The sequence below is a fragment of the Alternaria novae-zelandiae genome, assembly GCF_023758075.1.
Source record: "Alternaria novae-zelandiae strain BMP 2774 chromosome Unknown scaffold_1, whole genome shotgun sequence".
Classification (NCBI taxonomy): Eukaryota; Fungi; Ascomycota; class Dothideomycetes; order Pleosporales; family Pleosporaceae; genus Alternaria; species Alternaria novae-zelandiae.
This window is the reverse complement of record NW_026056961.1, coordinates 1,023,258-1,043,381: the sequence shown is the minus strand read 5'-3', so window position 1 is coordinate 1,043,381 and position 20,124 is coordinate 1,023,258. Positions and strand designations below refer to the sequence as shown.

General features: G+C 53.2%; 5 protein-coding genes across 5 annotated transcripts; 2 read left to right on the top strand and 3 right to left on the bottom strand.

Annotated features, from left to right (window-relative positions):
* Positions 1-340: 340 nt before the first annotated feature.
* J4E88_000320 (uncharacterized protein) lies at positions 341-2,003 on the top strand (the record flags this gene model as incomplete). The annotated part of the gene is made up of 2 exons (XM_049393999.1): positions 341-1,041; positions 1,094-2,003. The coding sequence occupies 2 exons, from the start codon at positions 341-343 to the stop codon at positions 2,001-2,003; spliced, it is 1,611 nt and encodes a 536-aa protein (XP_049259828.1).
* Positions 2,004-2,525: 522 nt separating this feature from the next.
* On the top strand, positions 2,526-4,045 carry J4E88_000319 (uncharacterized protein; the record flags this gene model as incomplete). The annotated part of the gene is made up of 2 exons (XM_049393998.1): positions 2,526-2,537; positions 2,582-4,045. 2 exons carry the CDS (start codon positions 2,526-2,528, stop codon positions 4,043-4,045), a joined length of 1,476 nt encoding a protein of 491 aa, XP_049259827.1.
* A 415-nt stretch (positions 4,046-4,460) lies between these two features.
* J4E88_000318 (uncharacterized protein) lies at positions 4,461-6,840 on the bottom strand (the record flags this gene model as incomplete). The annotated part of the gene is made up of 4 exons (XM_049393997.1): positions 4,461-4,917; positions 4,972-5,066; positions 5,118-6,395; positions 6,835-6,840. 4 exons carry the CDS (start codon positions 6,838-6,840, stop codon positions 4,461-4,463), a joined length of 1,836 nt encoding a protein of 611 aa, XP_049259826.1.
* A 100-nt stretch (positions 6,841-6,940) lies between these two features.
* J4E88_000317 (uncharacterized protein) lies at positions 6,941-10,433 on the bottom strand (the record flags this gene model as incomplete). Its single annotated transcript, XM_049393996.1, has 6 exons — positions 6,941-7,108; positions 7,156-7,907; positions 7,960-9,396; positions 9,445-10,093; positions 10,151-10,195; positions 10,248-10,433. 6 exons carry the CDS (start codon positions 10,431-10,433, stop codon positions 6,941-6,943), a joined length of 3,237 nt encoding a protein of 1,078 aa, XP_049259825.1.
* A 7,780-nt stretch (positions 10,434-18,213) lies between these two features.
* Positions 18,214-19,421, bottom strand: CGA1 (Glucoamylase 1 precursor (Glucan 1,4-alpha-glucosidase) (1,4-alpha-D-glucan glucohydrolase); the record flags this gene model as incomplete). The annotated part of the gene is made up of 4 exons (XM_049393995.1): positions 18,214-18,257; positions 18,307-18,863; positions 18,913-19,255; positions 19,304-19,421. 4 exons carry the CDS (start codon positions 19,419-19,421, stop codon positions 18,214-18,216), a joined length of 1,062 nt encoding a protein of 353 aa, XP_049259824.1.
* Positions 19,422-20,124: the final 703 nt, after the last annotated feature.

Here is a 20,124-nt window from a genome sequence, read left to right as displayed (position 1 = left end):
CCGGACACGGGAGGCATATATATCGCGACTTCTCTCCCTCGTTTCTCACCCCACCGCAACACACCACCGATTGTAAACAACAGCCCACTGTCAAGCTTACAATCTCTCTCCCTTCTATCAACCACACCCAGATTTCCCCGGGCCATTGCCCAGCTGTCAAGACGTTTTCCAATCTCCTCAGCTCGTATGTGCCCCGCCATAACCCCATGGGGACCGCCTTTACTTACACTTGACAGGATCCATAACCCATTCGCCGGCCGACGCACTTCTCCCTCTGGGGCAGCGTCGGATTTAGACTTCCGCAACTAAGTTCACCAACTCAACAAGAACTTAAATCATCATGGCACCACACGCAGAAGAGGCCGTCGGTCACGCGAATGGGTTCGAAGCGAAGGCAACTCCCAAGGATCTCTTTGTCGTCAGCTCTCCTAACGTAGAATACACCGAGGATACCATCAAGTCAAAGTACACTTACCGTACCACCGACGTTACCAAGAACGACGACGGCAAGTATGTTGCTATCCCCAAGGAGACGCTCTACGACTTCAAGGTCGACCGCAAGATCCCCAAGACTGGTGTTATGCTGGTTGGCTGGGGCGGCAATAACGGTACTACGGTCACGGCCGGCATCATCGCGAACAAGCGTAACCTCGTTTGGGAGACCAAGGAGGGCAAGCGTGGCGCTAACTACTATGGTTCGGTCATCATGGGATCTACCACCAAGCTCGGGGTCGACAGCAAGACTGGTCAAGAGATTCACATCCCATTCCATGACCTCCTGCCTATGGTCCACCCCAACGACCTCGTCGTTGGCGGATGGGACATCAGCGGGATGAACCTTGCTGAGGCCATGGACCGCGCCAAGGTTCTGTCACCGTCCCTCAAGTCTCTTGTTCGCAAGGAGATGAGCGCCATGAAGCCTCTTCCTAGCATCTACTACCCGGACTTCATTGCTGCCAACCAGGAGGAACGTGCCGACAATGTTCTCGAAGGTACCAAGGCTTCCAATGCCCATGTTGAGCAGATCCGCAAGGACATCCGGTAAGCCAAGACTCGATGCATATCAATTCCACCTTTACTGACGATAGTTTAGTGACTTCAAGTCTGCCAACGGTCTCGACAAGGTCATCGTGCAGTGGACTGCTAACACTGAGCGTTACGCCGACATCGTGGAGGGCGTCAACGACACAGCGGACAACCTGCTCAAGGCGATCGAATCTGGTCACGAAGAGGTCTCCCCGTCCACTGTCTTTGCCGTGGCCTCCATCCTTGAGGGTGTTCCCTTCATCAACGGTTCTCCCCAGAACACATTCGTTCCTGGTGCTATCCAGCTTGCCGAGAAGCACAATGCCTTCATTGGTGGTGATGATTTCAAATCGGGTCAGACCAAGATGAAGTCGGCTCTCGTAGACTTCATGATCAGCGCCGGTATCAAGCTCACCTCAATTGCCTCCTACAACCACTTGGGCAACAATGACGGCATGAACCTTAGCTCTCAGAAGCAGTTCCGCTCCAAGGAGATCTCCAAGTCCAACGTCGTCGACGACATGGTCGCTGCCAACAACGTCCTGTACAAGGAAGGCGAGCACCCCGACCACTGCGTCGTCATCAAGTACATGCCTGCTGTTGGAGACGACAAGCGCGCTCTTGATGAGTACTACGCGGAGATCTTCCTCGACGGCCACCAGACCATCAGCCTGTTCAACGTTTGCGAGGACTCTCTCTTGGCTTCACCTCTGATCATCGATTTGGTTCTGGTCGCTGAGATGATGACCCGTGTCCAGTGGAAGGCCCACACTGCCGAAGGCGGCGATGGCAAGTTCAACAACTTCCACAGCGTGCTCAGTGTCCTCAGCTACATGCTCAAGGCTCCTCTTACTCCTCCTGGTACGCCTGTGGTCAACGCTCTTGCCAAGCAGCGCGCAGCCCTCACCAACATCTTCCGCGCCTGCGTCGGTCTTGAGCCGGAGAACGACATGACCTTGGAGCACAAGCTTTTCTAGGTCTTATGACGAAACGACGGCGGGCATGTCCCATCTTGAATGGTGCCAGCTGGCAGACGACTCATGAGCTCTAGAAGCACATATCGCTCACACTCTGATTTGACCAACTCACTACTTTCTTTGAAGCAATAAAAATCTGTTTTCCAAATGCGCACGCATACGCGACATTGTTCATCTTCTGTGAGCCAATAGTGATGATCATAGTTTACGCCTCACTGCCTGGTTAGATGCACATGAGAGAAACAGCTGATTTTCGGGTGGATAGTGCGACTTCCTCATCGTGGTTCCGACGCGGGTCGCACCTACACATACAGCAGGAACGCTCCTACTTCAATCCTTACCTCTTTGAAACTTACCACAACTACCTCAGACTCAACACCGCGAACTCGTGCCGAACGAGAAAATGCCCGCATCTTCATCAATTCAATCTTACTTCTCATCCTCGCCAACAAAAAGCAGTGATGTCTTCACCCCAGGGGAGGTACAGTGCACTCCTGCGGCAGGAGCGACCACAGCAACTACATGGGCTGTAATGTGTCTCCCTCAATGAATCTAAACCCATCACTGACATATGAAAGCCCACTCTCGACTACGAAGAAGCAGACCTAGACACACTTGAACCTGGCCCTTGCACCCTCACCCTCATGGGCCGTGTCGTCTACTTCAACGACCAGTCCAAACCCAGCAAATCACATAAAGCAGCTCAAGGTTGCATCAAGATCCTACTTGCAGACGACACCGGGGCACTCACCGTCCGCCTTTGGTATAGTAATACCCAGTACAAGCTCAAGCTCGGCCAGCTGCTCAGTGTTTGGACGGTACACATCTCCAACTCTTCAGAGTACAATTCATTAGCACCAAATACAGCGCCGCTATTCACTACGATATTCCCCGAAGGCGAGAGGCACTGTCATGTCATGTTGCATGAGAATAGCGATGATGGGACGAGGTTCAAAAGACCGTATGGTGTGAGGGACAACAGAGTGCTGAGTGGGTTGATGACGCTGAAGACATTTACTGATGGTGGTTATGATGTCGAGGAGCCGAAACTACTCGTATGCGTCAAGAGTATTGGCGCGCGGAAGAAGTGTGCGTGTTTCTTCTCTTTACGATATCCTCGATTATGGTTCACGACTAACTTGCCAAAAGACATAAACCGCAACAGCACAACCTCGGAACTCATAACACTCGGTATCTTCGACGACACATCCGACGGCCTCCTCACCCTATACTCCTCCATGTGCGACTCGGCCTCTATGTTCGTCCCCTCAGAAACCGTCCTCCTCATCTCGAACCCTGGATGGCGCATCGACAAGATGGCCAAGCTCACAATCAGCGGCAACTCACGTGTGGACATCGACCCTGACATGGGTGACGCGCGGCGCTTAAGAGCCCTAGCACAAAGATTGACGAAGAAAGAGCATGTCAACCCGCCGTTCCCAATCGCCGACGATGTAGTCGAGGGCTTCGAGAATGCAGCCGTGAGAGCACTGTATACACTTGCGGATGTGGATGATGTCGCTCGCTCGCTGTCGAACAAAAGGTCCAAAGAAACCATTGCTGGGTACCTTAGTGTCATCATCACGGAACTCAATATCGTCACGCCGTTCAAACGAAATATGCTCATGAGTAATGAGTGCTGTGGTATACCCATCTTCGCCAATAGTACCCAGGTCATTTGTAAGCAGTGTGAGAAGCTTGTCGGACTGAGAATCAATCCTAGGATAGTGCGTCACTCCCTGTCCTCGTCTACTTCTGTTCCCACAATCACTCATTCGTCTTCTTCTCTGACTAACTCTCGACCCTCGCAGCTCGGTCCCCTTCTCGACGAAACCGGCCAGATCAGCAGCGGTAAGCCTATCCTCTCGGACGCCGCGTGGACCCAATTGCTCGGTCGCTCGCCAGAGCAACTCGTCGATACCCGTCTCGATGTCCTTCGTTATCTGGAGCAGCGCTTGCTGTTCCTGCGTATCTCGATGGGGTTTGCGCTGAAGCTTGAAGATGAGATTGGAAGGCTGGCTGTGTGGTGTGTTAAGAGCTGAGTGAGAGTAACTGAAGAAGAAACGAAGAGAGATGAGGAGGATGTAAGCTGAATCTAGGGTTCTGGAAACGAGATCTGTCATGACATTTCAAGAATGTTCGAGCGCACTACTTTGACCGAATGAGTTACCTGCCGTGGCTCAGAATGGGTATGATGGTATTCCTTCTCGAAAACATTTACACGAAAGAGTCAAGAAAACAGAAGGGTATATCGTATCCTCCCAGTCCATTCCCAAGCCCGTAAACACCATGCGAAGATGCGTCAATGGTGTGTCTCTCTAAAACAAGGTGAAAAGGGTCAAAGGAAGTGCGCCACATAGATCATTCTCATGAGACCTCCTAGGAGTGTCTGTTCGGATTGTCAATCCCTGCCCGTTCCTGCCGGCAACTTTGGTATTGATTGCAGCAAGTTTGTTCTTATTGCTCGCCAAGTACACCAGCAAGGCCTCTCAATATATCGCCTACGCCAATTCCTTCTGTGCCCACTCTTTCCTTCGCTTCCCGATCCCGCTCTTCCAACCTCTTTGCCGCAGTACCCAGCACACGATCCGCTACCCGCTCGGCCGTTGCGCGATACTGTTCGATCTTATGAACACCGTCTGCGAAAAGGTCGATGTGCGGTTCTAGCGAGTCGGCGAGGGACGTGAGATGTGATTGTAGTGCTGTGGGCGAAGTGAATGTGAATGCTGACGTTGGTGGTTGTATTTGTGATGACTGGAGGGAGGAAAGTATGGCGGCTTGGGCGGGATCGAGGAGAGACGTGTCGATTTCGGATAGTGTAGGTGTTGATGTCGGTATTGAGGGCGCGGGCGGCGGGGGCTTGGGTTTCGACGCTGATGCGATGGCTTCCCACGCGGCTTTCTCTTCTTCGAGGCTGCTTCGCTGTTAGCATGGAGCAAATATAGAACACGCAGATTCTGTGACGTACCGCTTGACTTCCTCCTCCAATTCCTCCAGTGTGGCTTGGTTCTTCTCGTTCTGAGGATTCGGCTTCTTTACCACAGGTGGTGGGGCTACTTCTTCCTGTACAGCTATTAGCGCATGCTCTTGCCTCGATGGAATTGATCCCCATACCCTGCTGAACCAGTCTGAAAGCTCGGGTTTGCTTGCGAAATCGTCTATGAGTTCTTGTTGAATAGCTCGCGCTGCGCTCCTGTCAGTTTCCATCTTGTCCGCCCTGCTTCGCTTAGACATACCAGCCATAATCGCGTTCGCGTTCTTCACGTCGCCTGATGGCTTTGCTGGTAATGCTCGCGACCCACACCATGTCAACAGCTGCTTCATCCGTCGTGGTTCGGGTAGGCTTTGCTCGATGTATTTGTAGAAATCTCGGACTTCGACCTCTGAGTGCGGTAGCGCTGCGACATCGTTAGTATCCACTAATCCCCAGGGGCGCTTTTCCATGCCGTTAGGGTCCTGTGCCCAGCCCTCCTGTGCATCATTGCTTGACTCACCATTCGACTGGCCGCTGTCAATCAGCGAACTTGCCCTTCTCCCTCGCAAGCCTGTGCTACTCCTTCTCGACCCATCTTTGTTGCCGCCTTTCCGCATCTCTTTGTTCCTCGTAATAACTGGGGTGTCCGCAAAGGGCAGCATAATCTTTTGAGCGTTGGGATCGCGCTTCTTCGCGACCTGTATCTTGTTGTGTGTCGGGGTTTGCACGCCTGCATACGCGCTCTTAGGCTCTGGTTGCGCCTCTGGAGCTGGTGTGGTCTGCTTCTTCCTTTCCTTCTCTACGGGCGCGGTCTTCTTTGTTCGTGATTTCGCCGGTGGAGGTTCTGTAGACTTGGGTCGCACTTCCAGCTGCCTGCTATCACCAGAGATGCGCGCTGAACGCCGCCGCTTTCCCGAGTCTGAAGATTCCGGATCGGCTGCCGCGATTGACTGTTTCTTCCGCCGCGCAGTAGATTTGGCCGGTTGCGCTTCGGCAGCGCGCGCGAATGTTGCTGGTTCGTCCTCGGGTATTGGTTCTGGTGCCAGCACAGCCTGTGCCTTGGTAGTCCTTCGCGACGACGTGCGACGCGAAAATTGGAAGCCATCATCGTCCTCGTCGTATGCAGCTGCCTTTGCTGTCTTCTTGGGCGCAGCAGTCGCCTTTTTGCTCGTCCCATTCACGTCCGCCTTTGCTCGTTTGGTCGTCGGCGCCGGCGCATCATCGTCGTCGAAGGCTTGTCTTGCGCTCCTTCGTCGCGTCGTGGGTCGGTTTGTTGCCATAGGAAGCGATTGGAGCGGTGGGCGCGCGAAGACGGTAGTCATGAGTCCAGTTGCTGCGTCACGGGAGTTTCGGGGAGTTGAAGTTCGGTCAAAGCGCGTGCATTGGCGCGACAAACGGGCGAGCGCAGACGGGGCGAGCTACGCAGGATGTGCGATCGGCGAGAGGTTGGTACGCGTACAATTAGGTATATGCCTGGTTATCTGGGGCTCGTAATGATTTGGCGGTAATGCGAATATCCTTAGGCGTCGGGCGTGGAGGGGAACGGTTGTCACACGGGAGCAAGGAAGCTGGTGTGTGCACCTGCCGCCAGCATCATCAAAACAATGGTTTTGGGACTAGCGCGTTCACGTGAGCCTTTAGCGCTCCCCACACCAGCGAACGCTCTCACTTCGGCTGCTCTCACTCGGTCTTGGGTGCAGTAGGCCAAGATTCAGAAGATGATGATGGTCTGTAGGATCCGCAGCGGCTGCGCTGCATGTATATAAATAAAGTCTTCGTAGGAAACGAAGGTACAGCCGCTCAAAAACGCCCAAGAACAAGCGACTACCCGTGTCGCCAATCCATATGCTCTCATACTTTCATGACCACGTTACTCCAGACACGCCAGAACAATGTTGAATATCCAAGCCTGCCCATTTCCTTTTGTGTATTCCATTTCTTTTGCACTTCAGTGGGGACTATTCTACATCCCAGCTCCAGGCATGGGTCCTTTCACGCCCGGAGGTGCAAAGCTGCCCTCAATGCGGCGTTTCGCGTCCTGCTTCTCTTCATTGGTGGGGTTGTTCTTGCGCATGTCGGGAACATGAGCTGGTCTGTTGGGGCTGTGGCCGATGGACATGCCGACGCGAATCTGTCGTAGTTAGTAAAGCAAACTGATTACAAGAGACGGCGACTTACAAGAGTCTCGAGAGCCGCGTTTGAGTTGTCTACGAGGTCCTCGTCGTATCGCATCTGACCTGGCTCAAAGAGAACCAGCAACGTGCTTCCACCGAATTTGAAGTACCCCAGCTCTTCGGCACGCTTCACGTGCTCACCCTTCTTGCGCGTAATGACGGTGCTACCTACCATCATAGCACCAATGCAGATGACCATGACACGCCCATGGGCGACAGAGTCAATGGGTACTACAACGCGCACGTTTTCGCCGTAGACGTCCAGGGCTGAGCGAATAGCCATTGGATTGACAGTGTAGTATTCTCCCTCAATCGTCTTCGGTTCATCCATAACACCGTCAACGGGAATGTGGAATCGATGGTAGTCTTGCGGCGCGAGTCGGAAGATACCAAGAGAACCACCGTGGTAGCGCTTTGCGTCCTCAGGGTATGCATCACCAAGCAGCCGCTCGACAGTGAAGTCGCGACCCTTGACCCAGATAGCCTGTGCTGAGTCGATTGTGTTGAAGACTACACTTCGGCAGTCGGAGGGGGAGACGATGACTCTGGGATCATCTGGCGCAGAGCACGGACGCGCACCAGGCTTCAATGCTCTGTAGAAGAACTCGTTAAAGTTCTTGAATTGGTCTGTTGGCAACAACACCTCAGACATGTCAAGCTGATGGAAGTTGATGAAGGGTAAGATTTCCGAGGCTGAAGCAGGATCGTCGTACTTCCTTCCCTGTTTGAAACTGAGAGACTTGAGTAGTTTGCGAACTGCGACCAGATTAGTATGCGAAATGGTATCAACAAAATCTGGATGACTTACTTCGCTTCTTCTCCATGCTGTTCGACTTGAGGCCCTTGTACAGCAATCGAATACCCAGACGGACGTATACGCTCATACGCTCTTCGTTGATCTGCCCTGTAAGGCGATCTTGGACAAGGATGTTGGCCGAATTCGCGCCTAGCTTGTATCCACCGTATGAGATCTTGGTAATAACCTTGGAGTACCACTTGCGCTGGGCCTGACTCGAAGTGACAAATCCAGCCATGACAATGTTGTTAACTTGTCTCCAATCTTGACTCGCGCATGTAGCAATGTGTGTAATGATATTAGCATCGGACCTCTTGTTCAACTTTGGTTGATGGCAGATGGGACATTCACGGATTTCGATGACATGTTCTTCTCCCTTTTCGTCTGCGAGATCATCAATCTGAATGTTGTCGCCTTCCTCGCCCTCCTTTCCTAGTGTGTTTGTTTCAAGTACTGGGATAGATGTTGTCGAGCTGTCCTGGTTGATGGGTGTGAGCATTCCGGATGCCAACGAGGGAGTCTGCGTGCCTGATGCGAGGCCGTTCTTTCGGGAGTCTCTGGCCTCCGTGGCCTGGAGCTGGTCTTCAAGGCAGATGACAGCTTCGTCGAACGTAAGCAGAAGGTCTCCATTGTGAGCATCCGCGAACCGCTCGAAAAAGCTGTCGATGGTCGACTCATGCAGAGTGGAGCCAAGTGTGTCGAGCATGGTAGTCAATTCAACTTTGTCCAGCAGGCCACTCTCATCGGCATCGTACTGCTTGAGCATAGCTCTCCAGAATTGCTGTCGAAGGGCCTTGTATGGGAGATACTTTGCGCGAATATAGAGGGTAGAGTTGTGCTTGTTGCCCCAGCGCTCTTTGTCCTTCAGCTCCAATGGGAGAGTATACATTTTCAGATCTTCATCATCTACAGAGGATGGATTGATGTTGACATCGCCAGCGACAGCAAGGTTGCCGTTGGAGTCGGCTGCAGCGTTTGGCGGGGCACCCAGAGATGCGCTGGATTCTTGCGCAGTCAGTGAACCTGTCGAGGTTTCCTTCTTCAGAGACGGCCGGCCTAGACGAGATAGACTGTTGGTTGAAGCAGAACGAGAGATGGGAAGGCGGAAGCGGGATTTCTTAGAACTGCCCGAATCAGAAGGAGAAATACCAGGAGAGTCTGATGGCTCCGGTAGCCTGTAGAGTCCCGTCTCTGGGTCTTCCTGTGGAGCTGTAGAAACGGCCTTTTCGATGGGGAAATTGACGGTGCCGACATAGTCATTGCCCGAGAACTTGTCCTTGTCGATGACAGTGAAGTTGACAGAATAGTTGGTCTCATGCCGTAAGACTTGGAATATGAGTTTCTCGTCGAAGACGGGGTTGAGGTTGTGGCTGATGGTCTTGGTACGGTATGTCTTCTTTCCGAGGGAGGTTACGACGAAGGGGTCCATGTCGAAGGTGGTTCTGGTCACTTTTCATGTGTAAGTCTAGGCTGTAGCGCGCTGTTGGGGAGACTTACCATTGCGCTGCGGGGGCAGATCGGTACACTTCTGGATCTCCAGGAAGAGCACACCAGCTATGTCTCCCGTACTGGAGTATTCATAGGCAATCTTGCCCTTGACCTTCCTTCTGAGTCTGGCCAGCTTGAGCTTCTTCCGCCGCTTCTCCCGCTTCTCGGCCTTTTTGGATTCGTCCTGGGCCTCGTCTGAGCTCGATTCGTCGTCTTCGGCATCGGTGAGGTTGCTGTCGCCGCGCTCTAGGAGGTCTTCGTCGTCTTCGTCGGGGCTCGGTGTTTGTCCAGCGATGGCGTAGAACTTCTGGAGGATCTGCTCGGGCGTGGCGGCGAGGTTGAGGGGGTCGATGAGGGAGAACTGGATCTGGATCTCGCCGGAGACGACGGACTTCTTCTTGCCGGAGCGCCGCGACTGCAGCGGGAACCATTGCGGCTCCTGCTTGGTGAGGCCGTTCTGGAACTGCTCCTCGAGTATGACGTCAAACTCGCCCATGTAGTCCTTCCCAAAGCGGTCCTTGTCCCAGCAGACGACCTCGAGCAGGAGGCTCTGCTCGCCGACGATGGGCAGTTCGAGCGTCTCGTTCCATTCCGGGTTCAGCTGCTTGTTTATCGTGGGCGTGGTGAATTTCTCGTCGCCGAGGGAGAGGACGAGGTACTGCGGACATGCACGTCAGCGGGAGTTTGGTAGCAGTGCAGACGGGGCACGACTCACGGGGTCCGAGGTGCCGCTGCGGTCCTTTGCAGCGAGGTCTCTGCCCTGCGTCGCTGTTAGCATTGGCTCCTCCGCGGGGAAGCGTGGGCGGGCGCACTTTGATGACATTGGCCCTCAGGACCAGGCCGGGCGTGGGCTGCTCGTTCATGGCGCGCAGTTTGGGGCTGCCGGTGCGGCTGGCGGGGACTGAGGTTGGGGTGGAATTGGCGCCGTTGGTGTAGCTCGACTGCTGCTTGAGGCGGTGGGGGAGCGAGAGTTTGCTGGTAAAGGCTGGTCGCGGCATGGTGGGCTACGGCCGGCGTGGCTACGCGTTCAATCGGAACGTGCTGGCCGGACCGCGGTAGCCAAGTGCCTAGGGAGTGCTTGACGTCGCGCCGGCGGTTGGCAGAACGTGGCTCAGAGCATGCAATATCACGAGGTAGAAGAGACAACAGGAAGGACGCGGTGCGAGTGCTGACGACGGCCAGGTCAAGAGTGAATTGAATTAAGCTTGGGGGCCGCCGCATACCTTAGTGTCGGTACATGTGCACGCGCAGCCAGCTGAAGGAGGGCAGGCCCGCAATGTGTCTCTTGCGGCGTCGATAGGAGCAGCGCCTGCCGGAACTTGCGGCTGGGCCCTCTGGATGTGCCTGTCCCATGTGTGATCGACGACTATGCTCGACTTCTATGCATGGCCCAAGACAAGACGGCCAAAAGCAAATACCGCCCGCTGCCAGTTGCTGCATCTACGCGCGACTCAGCCGCCAATAGTCGGAGCCCAGAACTGTCTTCCATCTCCACCCGAAACCCACCGCAAGGCATCAGGGCAGCCGCAACCAACAAAACTCGGTGCAAGCAGCCCTAATCAGCCCTGCGCGTGTTACCTCGATAGCAACCCCTCATTCCGCGCCTACTAGCCATCCGAGCAACCGGCCGCCGTATATATAGCCATGCGCGCAAGCCTGTCACAAATGCCGCATATCCTATGCCGTCTCTGATGTCTCACTAACGCGTCGCGCTGACGGCTTCCGGGCCAACAACACATCGTATACATCGCGGATACCTATCTCGATTGAGATGCTCCGGGACTATGCTGGGCCCTTACACTGGGGCTAAATGGGGCTACTTAGGAGAGCCCGCAGCTCTACGCGAACCGTCCTGTAACAAAATCCTCTAACCATATCAACACTACCCTACTGTACTCCCAAAGACCACCTTCCACCTTTAGCGGGGTACATGTGAACGAGTGGGATCCTGCACAGCCCGCGCATCACTTCTTCCGATCTTTGCTGGGTATTGTAGCATCTCATCTTCGATGTACTACATGGAACCACAAATTATACTGCCTACGTTGTCAGCCGGGAGCTTGTGCTCGAATCTGTGACTTGTACCACGCCCGTCGCTTGGCCCGATTCGTTAAGTTTCTGGCTGCCATCAATTCAACACGCGCCTTGGGCGCCTTGCATGCCGTCAGATACGTCGTACCAAACTCCAAGACGCACAACGACTGCGGGTAAACGACCTCGTTGGTGGGGCTTTTGTTGGATACTGTACCGGCAGTCGCGATCCGCACGCGACGTCATACCACCTCTCCACATTCCTGGTCCGCCCATCCGTTCCGCTAGCCGTGGCTGATGACGTGGCTGTGGCTGTGGCTGTGGTGGGATTTACTAATTGCATCGTCTCATCGATAATCAAGGGACACCATTGCAGACTGTCATGCGTGACAGGCTCGAACAGTCGATTCAAAAACAACGCTCCTTGTGGTAACAATCGATGTTGATTTCATCGTCGCCTAGAAAACTGACACTCTTCCTTGCATTCTACGCCGTCGATTGAGTACATGTCCACAACTCTATCCGACGTTCGTAAACTAGACTAATTACCAAAAATCTCTTGAATATCTCGCAAATTAAGCCTTCAGAGTCCTGTTCTATCCTGTTTATTTCTCTCTTCTAATTATCTGTGTACTTATGTAGCGTAAACCTGTTGCCGACTACGATCAAACCACGTACACGACTTGAAACTTGGGTTTTCAATTATTCCATCTCCTGAGCTCTGTCATAGTGTTTGTAGTCGTCAGTGATGAAAAAGGTGGATTTGGGGGTTGGGCTCCTCTCAATCGTTCATGAGGTCGGACGTATGAAAGTTGATAGCGCTTTTGCGATAGTGGTGTCGAGGGCGCTGGGATCATAATGCCATGGTCTCCGTTGTAGACTCTCCTGGGTTGTTCTCGTCATCCGTATATAACTGCAGAAGACCCGTCCAGGTACTTCAGGTAGCAGGCCTTTCTTGCATCCCGCACTGTCTCGTCTCATCCGAACTCCCGCAGCTCCTAGCACGAGAGCCGGTCTCGTCGCAATGTTGCAGTGGCACGAAGGCGATTGGTGAGAAGTTACTGACGCTGTCTTTCGGGTCGTCTAGAGATGAATCGAGCTTGACCCTGTGGACTATCCCCGGCTCTGGAGCGAAGGGCAGACTTCTCTATGGCTCGTGCGCGGCTGGGGTCTTCCTTCTGCTGGCGTTCGGCATCGCGAAGTTGTATCACTTCCTTCGTTGCGCGACCAGTACAGAGGTTCTATGTTGAATCGACTGCTCTCCCCGCATGTAAGATTGGAGACAAGGTAATTCGTGCGCTTGCCGTCCAGGACGTTGGTATTGTTATTGAAGGCAATTCCAGGACTTAGGGATGGCTGAGCATTCTGGTAGGGCGAGTTGGTACCCTGCGGGATGGCAAGTCTCAAAGAGCCATGCTGGAACTATAGGCTTGGCCTTCTTTCCTTTATATATACTTTATTCATTTCCTTTCCGAAGAAAGGGTGACATTGATATATAGAGGCGATCTCTGGCGATACGCAAAGGCATGAGAGGTGTTCTACTCGATTCGAAGAGTGAGTTTATTTGAGCGTGTTGAACTTTAGTAATGAGCTTGATAATGACGTGTACATCGTCAGCTCGAAGGCTTCGTGACATACGTAGAAACGCACTCCGATAAAGCGTCATTTTCATTCGCTGGGATGTAGCCGGCGATGTCTTCCACACGGATGTCGATGGCCAGCCCTCTCGAGTCACCGCCGAAAGGCACGTATGCATTGAGAGTGGCGAAGAAAGCAAGCAATGTCGTCATCTCACTTAATAACACTGGCTCTTGATGAGACTCCTCGAAATGCTGATAATGCGTAGCTCTCCCCAGACGATTTACTAGCGCTTTGCCCGGCATTCTCTTCAAGACAGTTTCCCTTTAATAGGAATTTATATACGTGGGATGCGAACACGGTATGTCCATGTCCTCGTCGAAAACTCCTGCACAGTCGGTAAAGCGCTTTCGAGCAGCTTCGGCGGTAGCCCTTGTACTGCGCTGTGCTGTGGCACAGACCGAAAGACAGAGGGGTACGCCATCCAGGGTATCCGTTGAGTACGTATATATAGCGATGGCTACTACGGCCTCCATATGATAGCCGTAGATGCATTGGATCGAAGCTGGTCAGCGTATATATATATATGAGGTTGCTTTGAGAGAGGCGCGATCTCCTCTCAAGGCTCGGTATTGGGTGTTGCTGGTCTCTGAAGAGGTGACGCTGGCCTCTGCATACGTCTTTCTAACCTTCTTATCTCGTAAAGAAAAGAGTGGTAAGGTACGTCGAGGATGGGGCCAGAGGATGCGATAGGCTGATTGGTCCCTGTTCTGCACGAGGAATGCGACATGGTAACAGGTGCAGCATCGCCGACCTTCCTCAATTGAAGGAATATCACATAAGAGCATAGGGGAAGCTCGTCCTCATATATGCGTCTAGTTTCTTGTTCCTGGGCGATGGCATTGTCTTCAACGTCTTCGGCTGCGTAGTTGTTGGTAGCTAGCAAATCGCGACGTCCCTCGTAGCGAACATTGGTAGCGGTACACCGAAGCGGTCTGCTTCATACCCAGTATATATAGATTCGCGATTCTCGTCTCGGCATGACTCCGGGGTAGGGACAATATCGAAGTAGCGCTCTGCTTGCCATCGTAATGTCTTACTTTCCCGCCTTGAGCTTGGTGTGACGCCCCCCTCACTTCGTCCTCGCTCTCAAGTTCCATCACAGCATCGACGTATCCACCACCCTCTTCTCCTGCATGGTATATCTGCATAGTTGTGTCGTATGGAGAGAGGTTCAGGCGCCGCTGCGAGAGTATCGGAGTGTTTGGTGTCCAGAGCGAGTAGGTCTATAATGTCTAGTTGGCTCGCGTGTATATGGATATATTCCTCTCTCTTTGCAGATCGGACATGCGTGGGAGTACCGGAAATAGGGAATCGTGAGAGGCTGTCAGAGGCAAGCGAATGTGCTCCAATGGGGCCTCTCCTACCTCCATGCGCTTGCTTGCCATCCCGCGCAAGTAGGCTTCTTCACCGAGTGTCTTAATGCCGTTCTTGAGGATCTTAGAGCGTAGGCGCTCGATGGCAAGAAGTTCAGCCGCCTTGCTAGCTATCCCCGCGGGTGTGTCGACTATGTGAGTGCTCGTCGATGCTATCTTCGTCCTCGTTATTGGCGGTTCCAAATTTGGGTGTCGAGGATACAGTCCAGACAATACGTCCATCGGATCTGATCTGATCGTATATATATATATATATATATCAATACGAAGGCTTCCTTCACGGTGAAGCGGTACAGATTCAGGGAACGCAGATAGTAAGACCTTGTGGCTGTTAGCCTATTACGTATGAGCTATGTTGGCAGACTACGTACCAGAGTGTCGTCAGAGTTGTCGGAGAGCTTGGATGGCACCCAGTAAGGTCGGTACTGGGGAGAAGGCCGCAGGTTTATCCAGCGCTTGGCTCAGCCGACGGCTTGGTGGAATAGGACACATAACTCGTGCCGAATGCCGTAAGCAGAAATAGAAGAGACCACACGGGATGAAACCGTAGGCAGTTCGTACGTTGAACGCCTGCTGGAATGATCCAGACTTTATATAAAACCTTTCGAAGAGCAGCAGTGTCTCTGGTAGACTCTTTGGCGTGTCGAACGAGGCATAGCAGCCAGTCATCCATGACAGTAGACTTCTGCCTCTTTCCCAGATTACCCCATACCTCCTACGGTTGCTTGGATTGGCCTGTGACAGCCTAGGAATGATGAGGAAGGTCCCGACAACAGTAGTGCAAATGATATGGATGTTCATGGGCACACTAGATGTCGGATTCACGCTTGACCCCTAAATCGGAGGCTCCGCGGGCGTGATATCGAAGAACAGTCAGTCGAGTAGGCTGACGAGCCTATTGCGCAGACATTGGCAGCGGTAGCAGCATACTGTGCTTGGAGTTGAGAAAGCGCTATATATATATATAGGTCTGAAGTATTGCCAAAGAACGCAAGATGTGGCGGAGGGATTCAGGAGCAGCGTATATACAAAGTTATATTGGCGCTCTCGAAGTTGCGAGAGTTCTGGACTGAGCATGCCTGCAGGAGCTCTGGACGATGGGGTTGGGAAAGCCGATAGGAGTGGTGCAGTCGAGAAAGCCGCGGATGGCAAGAAGCTTAACGCACTAGGCGACAAAGCTGCGTCTGAGCTAATCAGCGTAAGATGCCGTCGCTATGGGATCTGTCGAAGGTCCAAGACTGGAGGAGTGGAAGGCTAGGATCGAGACGTCGACGTAATGCTTTTTGGCAGTAACAGCTAGCTCAGCGCAGGATAATATTGACCTCTCCTCTCGTCCCGAGGCGCTCATCCATCTTTTTCGTCTCTCCGACTTTGAGCGAGTAATGGAAGTTATGGAAGGACCCGCATATCTTGAAGAGCAGCCATGTCGGGTGTCATATCCCTTCTCCGTATCAGGCATGTCGACTTCCTGAGGACACCGAGGAATTAAGGTCCAAGGTTGGATACGATCCTACCGGTCCCTGAGGCAGCGAGCCATTGACAAGGTTCGTGTGCGATAGAAGCAGCGGCGGATGACAGGATCATGTTCCAACCCCCGTGATAGCCCTTTGCACCCAGGAAGGTGCGCTATATAAGAACAAAGGAGATGGGATATAAGTGAGTGGAGTGCAACGATCCGGGTGTGTATATAAGACGTTTTGGAAACACAGTAAAAGTAATCATGAAAGGCTGATCTGGGCGAACAGTATGTGCCAAGATGAGAGTACAAGCCCTCTGTCCAGCAGAAAGGGCAAAGGCAAAACGTACTACGTAAAGGCATGGGAGCCAAAAACAGAACCGGAAGAGAACCCAATGAGACGTATACTTCTTGAGCATGTGGAGAGCATGTTTCAGGTAAAAGAGTATATATATACAAAGCAAGATGCAAGACATAAGAAAAGAGATGCGATATAGACTTGAGAGGGAAAGACAGAGTATATATACACATGCCTCAGGAAATTGGCCATCTCATTTGCGGTGTAGACGGCAATGCAGGATGGCCGCCCTCTTCCGCGGCAAACAACATCGACGCAGCCACCGTTACCCGCTCACAATTCCAACCACGTAGCTGCGTGACGGAACCTCATCCGCTAACGGTATGCAAGAAGATGCCCGATGTCCAAAGAGTAAGGCAGGGAGAATGTCAACTCAGCCGCACTCATGCGGAGTCGTTGGAGTCCAATGCGAGTGCTGAGACAAACACCGTGTATGTATGCGTGCCCGCATTGACTGATGCAGATTCGCGACCGAGACAACACTCACCGCCTTGCGACTTTGCAACTAGGCAATAGAATATGCAGATATAGCCCACAGCTGGAAGCGGCTTCCCTAGACAGCGACGTGTATGCAGCCTTCAGTCAAACATTGATCAGCCACCGCCAGTCGCGCCCCGCGCAGCAATTGCCAGCATCTCGCCGATCTGACATTTCCGTGTATGGTGTAGATATGAACCCTGGGGGTGATTTCGATACAATTCTCTATATGCAGTGAGCATTGCAAATCATTGAGGGACAGACGTCGAATTGATGATGTGATGGAGAAGGGAAGTCACGACCAGCCCTCTGGAATGGCGCCACATCCGCGCTAACCGCATTCCCTTACGCACTTTCACCTTGATAATCAGCCCGCACAAACAACATCAGATTTACCATGCCCACGGGTCCTGAATCGAAACCCGCAAGGCAGAAGATGCGTCATGTAAATTCCGAACCCAAACATCAGGTAGCGAACCAACAAAAGCACTGGAAGAGGGCCGTGACCCTTGCTCATTGTGAGACTGACCGCGCATGTCCACTATCACACTATCGTGACAATAGCCGTAATGAGACTATCGCATCACATCGTATCGCATCGCGTCACATCGTAGATCGATCTGTGCCCGTATTCCAAGGGCAACAGCAGCCGAACCAGTTCGTCTTGGCCGGCCCGAATACTGATTTGCTATGGAGAAGGGGGGGAAACCAGAGCGTCGGGTTTGCCAGAGAGCTGTCCATGTTTGTGTGGGTGTGCACGATGCTGGTTCCCTTGCTTTGTTCCCGTAATTGTTCCGCGAAATTGTCCCTTTGTTTCTTTCTTCCGGAGACAAGGTTGCTCCCGCACTCTGGGGTCCGATTATGCAAGGTGTGCGAGCATTGACTTGTTGGTTGGGACCGAATTGATTGGCATGGCTTAAGTCGTTGCGACTGGGACGAGACGATTTGTGATATGATCTGATGAGGGGAGATGATTGGGAGGTTAAAAGTAATTCATCATTTCACTACATATCTCACACATGCTGTATACATACGAAGGCCAAAAAAGTGCATGCTGCGGTGAAAATAGACTTGGAAGAACAGGTAGTATTAGGAAAAAAGCTTCTTTTGGCAGCCGCTGTACACACGCTTCGCACGCCGTTGGAAGATTCTTTATATCAAAGGACACGTTCCAATTCCCAATCCCTCGTTGGGCCCAAGAAAACGTTAAAAGAAATAAGAAGATGAAAAGACGCTTCGCTGGTGGTGTGTTCCATGGTCTCTTCAGCCCGCCCGCAGGGTATCAAAGAGGTAGCGACCCGGGCCTGAGCAAAACCACTTCTCGACAAAAGAAGCGCAAACATGCAAAGCAATGTCCACAAACGCCTGTGGAGGACATGAGGCATGCAACCCGTGATTCGAGATCAGTTGGAAGATGTTCGTTTATCCCGCCGCCATTGCACTTATATCAAACCGCACAACCGCAGGTTCTCCTGGATAATAATGTCTAGAACATGTCAGCGTAATACAAGCATAGTAGTGTTGGGTAGTCGTACCGTTTACTGCAGCCATGACGAAGCGGATCTGCATAGTGTCTGTGGCACATGTGAAATGCGTGTAAATTTGCTTTGTCTCGTGTTGGTTGAGCGAAACGAAGCGGTTCAGGATGTAGTCACACGCAGCAGCGTAGTCTGGGCCGCCCTCGTAGTCGGGGAAGTAGTTCTTCATGGGGCTGACGGGCAGCTTCTCCTTGAAGCGATCGATCTTGTTGAGGAACAGGATGATGGATGTCTTGACGAACCACCGCGAGTTGCAGATGGAGTCGAACAATGTGAGAGCTTCTTGCATACGGTTGACGGTCTCGTCCTCGAACAGCAGCTGGTCGTATTCGGAGATGGCGACGAGGAAGAGGATGGTGGTGACGTTCTCGAAGCAGTGTATCCACTTCTTACGCTCAGATCGTTGACCACCGACATCGAACATGCGGTAGGTAAGATCGCCGATGATGAAGGTGGTTTCGGTGATACCAGTCGTCTTGACACGCGATCGGAGCACGTCCTGGTCGTTGGGAATGTAGTCGGGCGCAGCGATACGGTCGATGGAGTCGAAGTAGCTGTCAACGATTAGCGATGTTGCGCATTCACTGCACGGAGCATGCTCACTATTTAGCAGAGTCGTTGAGCTGGTACTCGCGCGAGCGCTGGAAACACTGTTGGACACCGGCGTCCTTCCACAGGACTGAGATGGCGTTTCCAACCTCCGGGGGCAGGCTGTCGCCCTCGATCTGTGCCGGCTGCATGAAGATGGTCTGGACGTGGTATTCGGCGCGCTGGTCGTCGAGCGGCAGCTCGAGCGACTCCATGGCCTCGAGGATGACGCGCATCGACTGGACGGTGTTGCTGAAGATGATCTCCTTGAACGACTCGCGCTCGTCGCGTGAGTATCCGCCCTCGTGGATGAGCTTCATCTGCTTGAGGATGGTCGACTTTCCGGACTCTCCGGCTCCTGCGCGCTGTTAGAGGCTGGCAACGTGGCGGGCGTCGCAATACTGACCGAGGAGCAGCATCTTGATCTCGTTGCGCTGCATCATCTTGTCGCGCTTGAGCTGGTTCTCAATCTCCTCGTTCCTCTGCTTGCCCTCCTTCTCTTCTGTGCTCATTCCGCAACCCATGATGGCGGTAGGGGACGGTGTCCGGGGTGATTATTAGGGTAGGATGGGTGATGTTCCGTCGAGGCCGGCCAATGCGGAAATCTGGAGGGCAGAGTCAATAGGAGCTCAATGGCAGACAGCGGCGGCGTCGTGCGAGTGCAGAGGGTTGGCGAGTTTAGCCGTGGGCGAGGCGAGGGCAGGCGATGCCGATGTTTGCTCGCTCGCGCTCGACGGTGGCGCTTGGGTCCCAGAGCTCAGGCAGCGGCAGGCGCGACGGGGCGTCGAGAAGCAAAGGGAGGCTCACCTGGTATTACAAGACGACCCCCAATGGAAGGCGCGGTGGGCAGCGGTCGGATGTGGAAGGGATGAGGGTGGAGGACGAAGGTGAAGGGATGGCTGGCGTATGAGAGACGACGAGGCTCGCTTCGCTCCGAGGTCTCAGGGTTGCTGCACGGTCGGCTCGGGGGTGGATCGGCTGGGGGAAGCAACGTTGGCTGCGCGCTCGCCGACGTGTCGCAGCAAGAAACAAGAGGCGCAGAAAAGGGCCGGGACTGGGACTGCAGCGATTGCGACGAAGTACAGCCGTGGATTGACGTTTGGGAGAAGCAAAGAACAAGAGGCGAGTATGAAGAAGGCTGATGAAGGCCGCGAAAGGAGAGGCGCTTGCCCGCGAAAGGAAGCATCGCCAGGCCTAGCTAGCCTGCAGCTGCTCCCGGGCCACTCT